General features: G+C 35.0%; 1 protein-coding gene across 1 annotated transcript in view; it reads right to left on the reverse strand.

The window, feature by feature from the left end:
* Window positions 1–16,149, reverse strand: part of LOC106478484 (A-kinase anchor protein 13-like) — a 146,934-nt gene that overhangs the window by 65,759 nt on the left and 65,026 nt on the right. Inside the window, exon 9 of the mRNA XM_022382087.1 lies at window positions 10,984–11,066. Within this exon, the coding sequence (XP_022237795.1) occupies window positions 10,984–11,066 (83 nt within the window). The remainder of the gene's footprint in view (window positions 1–10,983; window positions 11,067–16,149) is intronic.

Consider the following 16,149-nt stretch of genomic DNA (forward strand, 5'->3'; position numbering starts at 1 on the left):
ACCTACATCTTGGCTGCTAGACATCGAAAGAATAGTCAAGATGTGGGACGTTGTGGGCTAGAGCACCTACATCTGGCTGCAGACATCGAAAGAAGGTCAAGATGTGGGACGTTGTGGGCTAGAGCACCTACATCTGGCTGCAGACATCGAAAGAAGGTCAAGATGTGGGACGTTGTGGGCTAGAACACACACACACACACACACATCTACTCAGACTTTTCTTTACCATACGAGGCTGGCGAAGTTGGTGATAAAATGGATAGACGATATATCCCCAACGCAATTTGGTACTTACTTCCGCCAGTACCTCCAAAAACCAGGGTACATCACATGACAACACACCTTATGATTTGTGTTGGATGTTATTATCGTGGCTGCGATTTGTTTTCCACGAATTTACATTTAACTGGTATTCATCTGAGGTTTGGATATGCTGCGTAAGATTCGCGCTATCCTCACTTTTCAAGTATTCTCATTTTAACTTTTAGCTTTCTTAAATTACTATATATAAATGTAAATAAAAAACAGTAAGTCGGAATGGGAGCACCAAAAAGTAAGGAAACAAGGAGCGAAATAACATTACAACACTTGGTGCAACCTCAAAGTGGGCGTGGCCACCGTTCTGCCCATTCCTACTTTGTGTGCTTTTTATAACTTTGTAATTGTTCAAACTAAATAAAAAAGTTCATATAGATAAATTTCTCTGTTGTAAACTTTGTTTCAGCAACCAAGTACAGATACGTGTACGTAATCAAGTTACGTGACACTAACGGAATGCATGACATCATAATGGGGGGGGGGGGGGTGTTTGATGTCGGAAGTGAGATAGGAAGTTCCTATAGTCATACTTTACTTATGAGAGACATTATAGCTAACTGAATGGTAATGGTTGGGCCAACAGAATAGTAATCTTAAAATATATTGAGTATTTAGAAAGGATTAACTACTAATAAAACTTAATATAACTGGATCACTCTTCAAAGTAAAACACGAAGTGGGAATGGGCGGAACAATGGCCATACCCACTTTGAGGGTGTATCCTGTCAAAAACCACCAAGTGTTATCCTGCAAATTCCTACCTTGTTTCCTTACTTTTTGATGCTCCCATTCCTAGTTCCTAATTGATTTATTTAAGCCATTTTTACTCTCGTCTCATTACCTTTTTTTGGTACTAAGTCTCCAGAGTGACTGGACTCTAGGCCTATTCAACTAGTACTATCGAGACCTAGCACCAATAAAAAATGACTGGGCTCTAGGCCTATCCAACTAGTAATTTTTATTGGTGCTAGGTCTCGATAGTGACTGGGCTCTAGGCCTATCCAACTAGTAATTTTTATTGGTGCTAGGTCTCGATAGTGACTGGGCTCTAGGCCTATCCTCCTCGCAGCTTTCCTTAGAGCTATCTCTCGATATTTCCTGGCTTTTGCTGCTATCTTTGCTATAGTTTTTCTTCCATCTAGCCAGGGTGGCAGCGTTTTCTTTGGCTGGATTAATGGCTAAGGCTTGTTTCACATATTCCACATTACTGTTTCTAACCTTATCTCCATTCTTGCAGTAATGCTCTCTTCACTGGGACAAATACTTTAAGGTTATCAACATAAGATTTTCTCTCATTTTGTTTACTTTAAAGGCACATTCCAAAAATTGCACGGTTTTAAGTACAACCTCAGATGTCAATAGGTCACACTTAATTTGAAAACAATGTAAAGGTAAATTATACAACTTATCGCTCTTCTTCTAAATCCAGATTGCTCGACCAAAGCCGTATCAGACTTCGGTAGTGGTAGTGTTTGTCCTCACGTAGGAGTCTCAAGTCTAAGGCACCGATTGCTGTGATAGAATTGCTTTGTCCAACATAAAACCCTCGAGTCAGATGTATAGAACTGAAAACTTTGCTTTGAAAAGGTTAGATCCTAGTTAGAACCTAGATCTAGATAACCTATGTACTCCACGTTTTTTTAATCTAGCTGATTTAACTACAGACTGATCACGTAGCGAATGCGAATAAGCAATGGTGCAGCCGCACGTGATACGAGGGCGAGTTGTTACTTGGCAACTCACAGAGCGTGCTCGTTATCATAGAATATGACTACTAGTGTATTGTTAGCTCGTTAGTAGTGTTGAAAAATGGTTATTAGCGTTACTTGTTATTATTAAGGTAACAAGTAAAACTAAGAAAAAGTTTTGTTTACATGCTGTTTGTAGTGTGTTTGAGATTTTAATTTATATTGCACTACTGTACTTAAGATATATATATATATATATATATATACTACACACACACACACACACACACACAAAAAGAATTTATAAAATAATAAAATTTACATCAAGCATAAAAGTGTGATCTCTGTGTACAATTTAATGTTTGTTTTTGTTAAGTACAAAGCTACTCGGTTGGTTATCTGTGCTTCGCACACTGCGGGTTTTCATACTCGATTTTTAGCGATATAAGCCCTCTGATTTACCGCTGAGCCACTAGGAGGCACAGTTTAATGAGTTAGTATCTCTAATATTTATTTATTGATATATGTTTATAACCAATTTCTCGTGGCGCCAAAATTATTAAGATTTATTAACTTTTATTTCAACCCACTTCTCTCGACTAGGGGGCACTTTCTGAAAAACATTTGCCGGTAATCCTGAGTTCAGAAAGAACTAACGATGTTTTTTTTTTATATAACTAAACCTGACTGAGGAAAAGAGGCTTTTATATACTATGTAATTAAAACGGGAAATCTGACGTCTAGCACAATATTTTGTTTCCAACAGATAAAGTACAAGTGTTTATTTTGAAGTTAGCGTAAAAACTACTCGAGGGCTAGCTGTGCTAACCATCTTAATTTTGAAGTGATAGAAAAGAAGGAAAGCTGTTAGTCAACACCACCCACCGCCACCTCTTGGGCTACTTTTTACCAACGAATAGTGGGATTGATCAGCACTTTATAAAGTCCCCACAGCTAAAATGGGTGAGCATGTTCGGTGACTGGATTCGAGCCCGCAACCCTCAGAAGACGAGCGTCATAACCAACAGGCTATATAGGGACCGTTAAGGTGAGTAAAACGTTTTGTTAAAAAAAGGAGGAAGTATGATGTTTTGACCATACATGTGGTCACCGTCAAACACACATAATAATCTGAAAAACCAAACTCTTAAAAAAGGATAAACATTTTACTCGGTTTACACAGAATTTTAATTTTTTTTTAAATAAATTAACATCAGCATTACAATTTATTTGGATTGTTTTACCATTAAAGCTTTTTTTTATTAACATTAATTTCAGTGTTTATAATTTTGAAATTATTTCATTCAAGCTGATGTGTATTATGGTCGGGGTGGAAGGTGTTATGTTCATTAATTCTACTGTTGAAGTGACTTACCGTTACACCCATGTAGAAATTATAAAATATTTTACAGTTATATTTACTAATAACTCCACGATTCTAGAGGTCTGCATAAACTTTCTCGTAGATTTTATTTTTATGAAGCCTCTTACCAAATTTCAACATGTTGGTTCCTTATTAGATCGTTTAAGTTGATAAACTTTTCGTGAACAATTATATCGGCACGCATATTTTCTTGGTTATTATTTTGAAATATTTTACATTTCTTCAATATGTTTTGGATTTCTGTGGTTTTGGAAAAATGTAATGTTTTACTAATGTTTGTATATGAAAATGCACACATGTATGGTCGAAACTTTTACTGATCTTTTAAGAAAAGTTTCACTATAAGTTGTTTTATATATTAGGTTTTAGATAATTACTATAGTGGGATTCTCTCTCGTATTGTGTCAAAAATAACTAATTATTAAGTACCACACGTGCTTCGTTTCAATAGTTCTTTTCTGGACGATTTCTGGTTAATATAAAAAATGATGACTAGTCAGCAACAGTGATATTTTCATCTTTTGCTCAGACTTCCACACAAGCTATACTTGATACTCGAATAAAGGGAAGTAACTTAGCAACGGATATGACGTGTTCATGGGAACTTTGTTGTTTACAGGCAAGAGAAAAAAAAGCAGGTCTACTAATAATAACATACATACAACTGTTATACATTCGTTCATAATGGAATTTATAGATTACGAAACCCCTGTTGGACAAGTATGTTTATAGTTGTTGTCGTGGTGCTCCTGTTTCTAATACCAACTGCTGTGACGTACAAAATATGAACTGCATTCCCTGAGCTCTCTCAGCAGAGCTAATGATTACTTTCAAAATACCGATTTGGAAACATAACGATTTTTTTTTTATACAAGGCCCATGTGTTACGGAAGTTTTGAAGCAACATTAGAACACACATTACAACAGAGTGTAATGCTGGCCAACGTACAACTAACTGCTGCGTACCTGACATATTTCGCATGAACCATAAAACAGGAATAAAAATCACTTAACATGGGAGGTTTCATTCACATCCCTCTGGTGTCTTTCATCGCGTATTACTTGTTTAAAAAACAAACAAACTAAAAATCAACTCACATTAGCTCATGTAAGCGAACTTCTGAATTTGAATATTACATATTGTTTTCCACTGTTAAACGAATCAACCACGAAGAAAGCGTATCTGTTTGCATATATACCAAAGATGAACACCTAGTGAATTATCAAGAAGCACCATAAGATTTTCTTTTGTCTTTTCTGAATATTCAGCTAATAGCAGATAAGTGCTCATTCTTGATGTTTTTCTGTAACAAAAAAAACAAGAGATTTTTGTCCTTAAATGCTCGTTCCAGACTATTCACGTTTACCAGTAAACATGTTATACTTCATCTACTGTGAGAAAGAAATGAACCACTCCAGTTCACATGCACACACAAAACGAAATATTACACACATACGCGCGCGCACACACACACACACACACACAAAACGAAATATTACACACAAATACGCACACACACACACACACACACACACACAAAACGAAATATTACACACAAATACGCGCACGCACACACAAAACGAAATATTACACACAAATACGCGCGCGCGCACACACAAAACGAAATATTACACACAAATACGCGCACACACAACGAAATATTACACACAAATACGCGCACACACAAAACGATATATTACACACAAATACGCGCACACACAAAACGATATATTACACACAAATACGCGCACACACAAAACGTAATATTACACACAAATATACACACAAAACGAAATATTACACAAATACACACAAAAAACGAAATATTACGCGCACACAGAGAGCGAATGAGAGTGTCAGAAAAGTATATGAACACATTGTTTACTTGTGTTTATAATTAAGGAAAGAGCCTTAAAAACCCCGATACACTGGGAACTAGGCTTCAGTTAGTAACGCTACATCTATATATTATCAATGCGCTGCGACATGGGCCCGTCACGAATTGTACCGTTTTCACATGTAAACAACTAATCAATTTATAGACATAACTCTCAGACACCCTGTATATGTGAGGTATTGCTCTAGGCCAGTGGTTCCCAATATTTTCACCACCAAGATTATTTTTTTTTTCCCCTGCGGACCCCATGTTTTTGAAAGATTTTGTCTACCCAACAAACTGTTTTTATTAACTAATAATTAACTCGTTTTAACGGCTTTTCTCATGTACGAAAGCCAGAAAAACAGACAGTTATTGAACAGTCTCAGCTTTTTACCTGTTTATATATGCGTCCTTCCGTGCATTATATCATTAAAAATAATAATTCAAGCACCCTTCCCGGAACCGAGGTTGGGAACCACTGCTTAGCTGTACGTTATCGTGAGAGGGATTGTAAGGTGTACGTTATCGTGAGAGGGATTGTAAGGTGTACGTTATCGTGAGAGGGATTGAGCTTGTCTCAAAACTAGTAACACTTGTCTTTTGACGAAATTTTCTTAGACAAAATCATACAAAAGAAAAAAACAACAACACAAGCACTCAAATGACACCTTCACAACAGACTAACGTAGACGGTATGACACACACACATAATATCGATAGAGAATCCATTTTTTTCAGTTTGCGGTTTATTATAATAGTATTTTGTGATCACGGTCCCGATACCAGTGTACCGTGGCTTATGTTACAGTATATTGTTTTATCATTGTTATTTTGATAGAAAAGTATATTACAACTTTTCCGCAGCAAAACTAAATGATCACGGAACCTTGACCCGCACACAAGAATGAGGGACACTATTTTCACCTCTACCAAGGACTCAATTTGGGCGATGATAAGTGCTGGTTGGAACCTACCCGAGGATGAGCTATACCTCGGTAGAGTGCGTTGGCTTATGCACGGTACAAACATAACCACGAGCCTGGCTGGCATCGTTTCACGGAACTCGCAGAAGGTCACAGTTCGAATGGCGAAATGTCATACATATCGATAAATATAACAAACACTTCAGGTCACGTGCAAAACTTTAATATACAAGTAAATATCGAATAACAGGAGACGATATAAGAAATTAATAATGAAAATATTTTTATGGTATTATATGGAGAAATTAGGGTTGAACGGTTGGAAATATTAACAATGCATTGTCATGCCAACAGTCAACATGGAAACAGTCAACATTAACAGTCGGATCTTACTGGAAAACGTCGTAAGATGCGCCACAATAACAAACAAACAAACAAATAACAAAAATGTCTTAATAGTTACGAGATATTTTAAAGTAAAACCGAAAATATGACCCTTTTACAAAATAACACTACCTATATGATACGTATACAGCTAAAATAATGAGAATTCAACAGTTGAAGGGCAGTTTTTCTTGAAAATGAATTTCTTATCACATGGGCACGTGGTACCTAAAATGTTTAATAAAAAACATTAAAACTGTTTCCCATCTACTATTCACAATAGTCGTTTCTATGTCGTTCAATTACTCCTAGGGGGCTGAAGTAATGAAAAATAAACGGTTTAAACGTCAAATATGTTATTTGTGTTTCTGTAAAACGGCATTTCTCTTACCACACGCGCAGATTGGCCTAAACGTTTCAATAAAAAACAAAACTATTTCCCATCTACTATTCACAATAGTCGTTTCTATGTCGTTCAATTACTCCTGGGGGACTGAAGTAATGAAAAATAAACGGTTTAAACGTCAAATATGTTATTTGTGTTTCTGTAAAACGGCATTTCTCTTACCACACGCGCAGATTGGCCTAAACGTTTCAATAAAAAACAATAAAACTATTTCCCATCTACTATTTAAAATACTCGTTTATAGTAAATACTCGGAATTACAACAGTTATTATTTTTATTAAAAATAAATTTACGATGTATAACTGTTCGCTTCTGTATTTGTACTTTGTTTTCTGAATATTAATAGAACAGAACCGTTCGAAAAGTTACAAATAAACCGTCCCGCCTATTCCGTTTGCTAAGTTCTTGTTTTTATTTGAAGTTAAGCACAAAGTTACACAATGGGCTATCTGTGCTCTGCCCACCACGGGTATATAAACTCGGTTTCTAGCGTTGTAAGTCCGTTGTTTTTATTCAAATTAATTTGAAATAAATATAAAACAGTAACGCCCCAACTATTACGAAAATTTCATATACGCATTGGCCACAAAAAAACAGAAAACGAAAAATTAGTTTAGAAGAATAAAATAAAAACCAAGAAAAATGATCGACCTGGAAGCCTTCTACTAAATAAAACCTCCAAAGACTTGATTATTTACAGGTACAGAGTAACGACTGAGGTCACAGTAATGATGTGTACATAAAATCAAGTTTGAAGTTAAACCATCTTACGAGGTTTCAGAAGCTATTAACGCAAACTTAAATATTTTCCATAAAACAGGATGTATTGATTGTTGCGCTTTCCGAAGTGCAGTCTGGTGTTCGTCGCGAATGATGAAATATGCATGCTTGTCCATGGAGTGCACGTGAAACTTGTGTTACATTGTTATTTTGTTTTTGAAGTGCGGAGATTGAGGGTGAAATTCTTCAGGCAGTTTAAGGATAACAAAGCACAAGGCAACATTCCAAGTGAGCGACAAATTACAAAAAAAAAAAAAAAATTAGGAGCTCAATGTTTTGGTGCTACATTTGAATTAAACTAAAATAAAAACACCTTTTACTAGTTGATAAGAAAGAACAGATGATTGTTTTGTATGTTTTAGCAGTGAAAGACTAGAGGGAAGGCAGCTATTCATCAACACCTACCGCCAACTTTTGGGATACTCTTTTACCAACGAATAGTGGGATTGACCGTAACATTATAACACCCCCACGACTGAAAGGGCGAGCATGTTTGGTGGGAGAATACATGGAAATAAATTAAACAAAAAATTAAGTACAATAATATATATTGAATAATGTTGTATCTTTAGAATTCCTACAAAACATAACTGTGATGAACAATGAATATCATTTATATACAAACCGAACAATTTGGCTAGCTTTGATAAAATAATGATTTCTCTTTCCAAGTTAAAAAATATGGAAGTCGTTTATCCCTCAAATTAAGTGGCTTATTTTCGTACTGATCACTATACATACGGTTGGATATACATATTGCATCAACTGTATAATTATGGTTTGGAATGTTATACAATTCAGTATGAAGAACTGACAACACTGTATGGATAAACTAACGTGTTTTATAATCTATACTATTTGTTTGTTTGTTTGTCTGTGAACAAAATTTGAGCTTCTGAGACGCTGATCACAACGAAACTTTCAACTATTATATTCAATTCCTTAGCCATTCCATCCTCACCCTACCCCTCGCCCTCAGTGCCAAGCGAATACCTCTCACGCACGCCATTCAGCTGTCCACGAGAAGCCAAAGAAATAAATGACGCGCCTGGCGTGTACACCTTCGCCAATATATTGTAAAATAGTTTGGCCACATACTAAATGTCTTTGTTGTTGAAACTAGTAAAAATGTCACGTAGTGGTTTTTACAATAGATATTAATAACGTAAATTACTGACAATACGTGCAAGGAACGAGCTGCATACACGTAACTTAAAAACAATGCTGTTTTAACTGCTTTTAATGGCGTTTCCAATTAATGGCCACGTCTATAAATCGTAACTTTTATTTTTATTATTAGAGTACGTAACAGGGTTAATTGTTAAGTCTCGAAAGCTGTATCTACCCCCCACCCCCTTTTTCCGGTTGTTGAGGCCATGCAATTAGTGGTATTTACCATCGCGAATATCGATTGAAAGCCTGCGTGTGGCAAGAAGTAACAACCTTCGTTAAAACTTGCCCCGTATTTTAGCAAATGAGGCGAAACAAACCTACGTGCTTATCAACTGAGATTTTATTGAAAGAAATAATGCATTTGCTTTCAGACGTCAAGAACGAAAAAAAAATTCAAACTGAATTTTAAAGTAAAAATATTTTATGAATGCCGACAATAATATTGGAAACATACGTCATAAAGAATTCTGTAAAACATAACATCGAAACAGAGAGAGAAGATTTGATTCGGGTGACAGTACTCTTAAGATTTCTGAAAACTCTGTTGTTCTGTTTATGTGCCCCTACCCATACACCCGAAATAAACTAAAAATACAAAGCGTGTATCTAAACTCCAGCGAACGCACAAGAGGACTTTACGTTTACCTGGCCAATCTATTACAGCACAGAGGGAGGAGAAAATTCTATTTTAAGCATCTTCAACAGGTGGCGTTGTCTTCACTTTCTATTTTGTGTTCAGTTCTACCTGTAATTGTGTTTGGCGAGATAATTACATTGACTGTACGCCGATCAGTTTTTAATGAAAACGAAGTGGAGTGGGACTAAAATCTATTCCATTACTGCCGAGTCCATTATAGTTGATGGAATTTCGGATAAGATCTGTCCAGATAATATTAGAGATGGCCCTAAAACAATCCGATTAAGCAGCAATACACGATTTATACTCAATACTGGTATTTGAATTGAAAACGTTAGATATTCACCTAATACATAAACAATTAAATAACCTAAATATTACATTATAATAATGTAAGTATAATTTGATCTGTTTTATATAAAACATTTTTCTCACGAAAAACTATGCCTAAATATAATTTAATGATTTATTACTTTATTTTTTTCCCGAGAGAGGGCTAACCATTATTCATTTCAATGGTGTACTTGAAATGAAGCCTGAAGAATAATGTACTACAGTGGACACAAAATCTACTTAAAAGAAAAAAAAAAAAGAAAAATGCTGGGATAATGTTTATAGCACTGCATTGTACACAGTGGCTATTTTGTTGTCAGTCTAATCAATATAAGATGAAAGTTTTAAATTCTTAACAGCTTACCCAAGTTCATATAAACCCAAATTATCCCATCTACATTAAGATGAACTATAAACCAGTGGCTCAATTTAAAAGAAATAAGATACAGTGAATTACACAACTATTCTACAGACAGTTATAAATCACGTGTTTGGCTATCTTTGGTCGTTGATGACGTAATTTGTGATTTTTAATTATTTACTTTCATATATATTTAACAACACTGCTTACAGTAAAAATAGTGGGCAGTAGCAATTTTCTTTTTAGCTGTGTTCATGACAAGCAAAACTTACCAAAATTAATTGTTTATGTTTTGGGGAATTTTGCGCAAAGCTACTCAGGGCTATCTGAGCTAGCCATCCATAATTTAAAAGTGACAGGAAGCTAGCTAGCCAACCCCCACACACAGCCAATTATTGTACTATTCTTTACAAACGAACAGTGGGATTAACCGTCACATTATAATGCCTCCACACGGCTGAAGTGGCGAGCACGTACAGGAACAGGATTCGAAAACGCGACCCACAGATTGCGAGCCGTGCGTCCTAATTACTTGACCGTGTCAGTCCTTACCGCGCGTGTGTATATATAATAAGAATTGTTTTCTTAAACGTATTTCCCAGAAGAGTGATAGTCGAAAATCATTTATTGAATTTTATTATATAGATCATGCAATATATAGTTTTAAAAGTGAAAATAAAGTGCCACAGAGTTAATTAAGTACATTTATGCTTACCCTTAGCTCCAACTGTTTGTTATTCATTTCTCTCAATCGTTGAATTTCCTCTTGTATATCTTGGAGGCGTTTCAGGTTCTTTTCTGTTGGATAAAATAAATATAAAAAAAAACTTATTACAAAAGAAGCAAATTAAAAACTTACATTACGTCATGCTTTGGAACCCCACACTGACCTTTATTTGCGTATGTAGGTTCACGTAACACAAAGATGGTGGAAAGCGAACAACCACTTATGAAAATGTTTTATTTTCCAAATACATATATGATAGTTACGAGTTGAATATTGAAGATGGGCGAACTTGAATTTGTGAAACACTTTTTTTGTAAAGTTCATCAGTCGTTTGGATAAAATAGGAGAAATCGCTAACATGGCTTACAATGGCAGCTTCTAGCACTAACAGATAAACAGCTCATAAATAAATTCACATAATCGGCAATGCTTCAGCTTTCTTCTCCTGGAAATATTCCAATATAGAACAAAATTAACGTCAAATCTAGAAATTCAAGAAGCTTCTACGAGTCGCACGGCATCACAACATCTTGCCAAAAGCTCCCTCTAGCAAACAATAAAAACATCTAAACAAAAATATTAAAAATAAAGCTTACAGCGCTGCCTCTTTACAAGATTATAAAGTCCCTTGATGACTTAGTGTATTCCAATCATTATAAGTTTTACTCTAAAATGTGTATTGATTTATGAAATGTATGTATTGTGTATTTCTTGTACAAATTTATGATAATTAAATCACAAGTTACTTTTTTTCAGTCGTTATCTACATAATTAGCTTACTTTAGATAAGTTATTAACAATGAGATATCAGGAAACATAGCCTTTTCTACAACACTACTAACAAACTTAAAATCACTAGAAATATCATTACACTCGTGTTCTTAATTAATTAATAAAATTAAGTGCTACACATAATCCGTAACTTTATGTAAGAAACTCGTAATATTTATAAGTTTGTTGAGTTAATGTGAAGAAAATTTTTAAACCAAAACGTTTAACTTTGATCAAAATTTATTACGAATAATAACCATTCTCAAGGATTTACTACACTATTGAACCATATTTTATATGCTGTAGCATTATTTTCAAGTTTCTTCCAATCAATAACATTTATTTAAACGTCTAGTCGTATATTTCATGTTTACTTATAAATTAACAACTAGTCAAATCCCAAAGAAACGAGCAACTGACAATTTGTTTAAATATTATTTCAGAAACACGTAGTAACAATAAAGCTAGAAACATTTCTTGTCTTTGAAACACACTATAGAACGTAATTAGCCGTACCACATTACAGTTTCGAAGATGCGAAGTACGAGCCGCGACAAGGTAATGAATAATTTCATATTTTCAACTATAGGTTTTTTGTTTTTTTTTATATATAACATTGCCAATCAATTCTGTTGTTTGTTTACGATTACCGCGGAGGTGACGGGATGTTGTCGAGTAGCTGGCTGCCTTCCCTCTGGACAGCAGTTCTAAATAACGAACGGCTAAGCCTGAGCCTATTGATTCGCTTTGTTGCACAAGGTGGCGTTCTGGTTAAAAATAACAAATATCAAAGGATTTCAACTTTTTATAATATACTTCGGATATTCACAATAACTTATTAAAACTAAGCTCATTATGTAATGCATATTAGAGATTTACGACGAATAATTCATTTACTCCTTGTTTTGCACAAGGTGGCGTTCTGGCTGAAAATAAATATCAAACGATTTCAACTTTTTATAATACACTTCGGTTATTCCTAATAGCTTATAAAAATTACGCTCATTACGTAATGCATATTATAGATTTTTAATGTATAATTCATTCTTGTGCACGAGTTTAGTAATGAATTATTAAATATTAGATGTAGAATGTCTTTTCTGACAACTCAACACCAAGTTTTAATTTTCATTCATTGGCTTTGTCCTTAACGAGCAATCTTTAGAAGAGGAAAACAGCAACGTTACAAGCTAGTGTGTTTTTTTTTTTTGTCTCAGGAGGAACTGGAGATGATTACCAAAAATTTACCCAAAACATTATTACAACATATAACAAAATACATAATACCACAAAATGTACTCACTAACCTACACACCTATGAAAATGGCGCTTCGCTTAGTAAATTAAACAAACAGACATATGGACACAAACTAATTATATAGATGTGTATATGGATATACTACAACTAGGGATGACAGAGGCCGAATAACTGTTTTTGTGTTTAGCATTGAAGACAATACCACAATGGGTCAAATTCAAATTTTGGCAGCGTAGGAGTCTTCTGCAGTTTGGATAGTATTACTTTTTAAACAGTGTGGTTGACTTTTGGAATGAGCCGCCTTAAAGGGTGGTGGAGGCAGAAAATTTAACTGAGTTCAAGAAAGGATTGGATGAATACACGAGTAGTAAGGTGTGGTTATAGTTGGGAACTGGAAGGGATATCCTTGAGGGGCTAATTAGCTCCTTTTTTCCCCTTTAAAAATTTTGTGAAATTATGTGAGGAGTGTATAATAAACAATTTTGGTATATTAGTTTTCTGGAACGATACGATTCAAAGTGCAAAAAAAAAATATAGCTGATGTATAACGTTTGTTGCAAGGTGCAAAAAAAAATATAGCTGATGTATAACGTTTGTTGCAAGGTGCAAAAAAAATAATATAGCTGATGTATAACGTTTGTTGCAAGGTGCAAAAAAATATAGCTGGCGTTATACATCAGCTATATTATTTTTTTTGCACCTTGCAACAAACGTTATACATTTGTTGCAAGGTAGACTAAAAAAATATAGCTGGTGTATAACGTTTGTTGCAAGGTGCAAAAAAAAAATATAGCTGATGTATAACGTTTGTTGCAAGTTAATGTTTACGTTATTCATCAGAAATAACGTGTACATCATAAGATGTTATCAGTAAAACGGCTTCTGAAAAACAAGATAAAATTACACATGAATTCCGAAACAATGATGGAAAAGATGCAAACTTACTGAGGATACAAACTAAATGTCCCATGTTTGTTTGTTGTTAAGCGTAGAGCTAAACTTAGGGCGATCTGTGCTTTGCCCGCAGAGGATATCGAAACCCGATTTTTAAGCATTATAAGCTCAGCCAGAAGTCTTACCGTTGAGTCACGGGGGGGGGGATGTCCCTTAATTGATAACGTACTTGCAAAGTTTCTCAAGACGTTGTCGGCTCTTTGCATCTCTTGGCTTTCTGGTGGAAATCCATCGATCCAAGAAGTAAAATCATGTTTTGATATTCTTGCTTCGAGTTGGCATTAAATATTCTAAACACTATAAACGTGTCAATTATCTAAAACATCAGAACATAAGATACTTTTATGTTTATGTTATGAATTCGACACGCTACCAACAAAGTTAGTGCTGTACGTCAAACGTAAGGCCAATGCATCTCACGCTCTTTTTTTTTTCTAGAAAAAAAGCATTGAAAAATAAGTTTTGACTAAAGAGAAAATTGTGAAGATTTATGATAAAAAATGCGTTGGGAAGCAATACATAAAACAACAAACCCGATCCTAACCTGTCTTAGAATGTTTTAATAACATCGTTCCAAGCCTAAGTACCTATGCAAACTTAAAATCAGAGCACGGAGAACGACTATTTTCGTTTATATAATTTAATTTAGTATTTTGTAGTAAACACGTCTGGCACGGTGTGTAGTTTGAATTAAAAAGCATTTTTGTTTAGAAAACACACACACACACACAAAACACGCTGCAATCCAATATATGGGGTGGCCCAAAAATAGATATACAGTTGATGACTGATAATGTATTTAAAGTAATTAAATCAAAATTAAAGTATACAGTTGATAATTGATAATTTTTTTAACGGCACTTTACACATGACATGGAATTATGGGAAAGTTAATCCCGCAAGTGTTCAAATTGAAGCCCGTCTAGGCGTTTTCCAATAACGTTTCAGTACCCACTTCCGTTGGTCATTAGACAGGTTACCAGCCATTATCTTCTTTCGGGGTCACTCTGTATATGTACGTGAGACGACGTTCGAAGTTTCTTTACAATGGCTAGTGACCCTTTCTTATATACTCTGCAAACTTGAATTTTCGCACAATAAATACACTGCAGCTCACAAAACGTTATTTCCACTTAACACGAATACACAGAACCTTCCTCCATCTTTCTACGTGATTTTACACACAAAGCAGCGGTTTAAATCCTTTTAGCAGATGCTATTTGAAAATACTGGAATAAAGGCGTTTTTTGTTTTTTTTCTGAAATTCTGAAAATTAGAAAAACGTTGCTGAATCAAGAGACAAAATTCAACCGGACGTACAGATGTCACGCCGGAAATTTAGACCTCCATCTTTGTAAAGTGAAATCTCAACATTCATCTTACGTTAGGACAATGATGTATAGCTAGCTTCCTTCCAACACCTGTAATTCAGGTGTTACGTCACACTATGCGTTACTTGTAACCATGTGAATTTCTGTCACGTAATTTAATCTGTTTCACATCAACCAAGTACTACTGTGTGGGGGGTGGGGGGGGGGGAGAAAATGCATTCGACACGGAAAATGATACAATTGCACCATTTGCACTACACTTAAGCCTAACTTCCCAAAACATTGCGAAAGTTGGTGGCTTTATGACATATTAAATAAAAAAAGAGTTGCAAGTTATCTCAAAATTCCAGAGTAAGGCTACATAAACATTCTGGCAGTGACTGTACGCGTACAGCTGCCAAAACATGCGAATGGTGGCGTCATAATCTCTACAGTGGTACTCTTTATATTTAATGATTTTTCAACTGACGACTTTAAGTTTGCCGCATAAAACTCCTTGCACCCTTGTAAAAAAGTCATGAAGAGCTGAGACAGCATTTAGGATTTGGTGAAGAAAGTCGGCGGTTGAACAGAAAATTAAGTTAGGACTCCAATAAAAACTACTCAGTGTTTTAACCTAAATATCAATAGTGCAGCAACTGAACACTGTTAAAAAATGTCAAACCCTTCACATTTTTTATATTATTTAACACGTCTGTTAAAAATCATTTCAACCTAAATATCAACAGTGCAGCAACTGAACACCGTTAGCAATTGTCAAACCCTTCACATTTTTTATATTATTTAACACGTCTGTTAAAAATCATTTCAACCTAAATATCAACAACGCAGCAACTGAAC

This window comes from Limulus polyphemus, unplaced genomic scaffold (assembly GCF_000517525.1).
Source record: "Limulus polyphemus unplaced genomic scaffold, Limulus_polyphemus-2.1.2 Scaffold215, whole genome shotgun sequence".
NCBI lineage: Eukaryota > Metazoa > Arthropoda > Merostomata > Xiphosura > Limulidae > Limulus > Limulus polyphemus.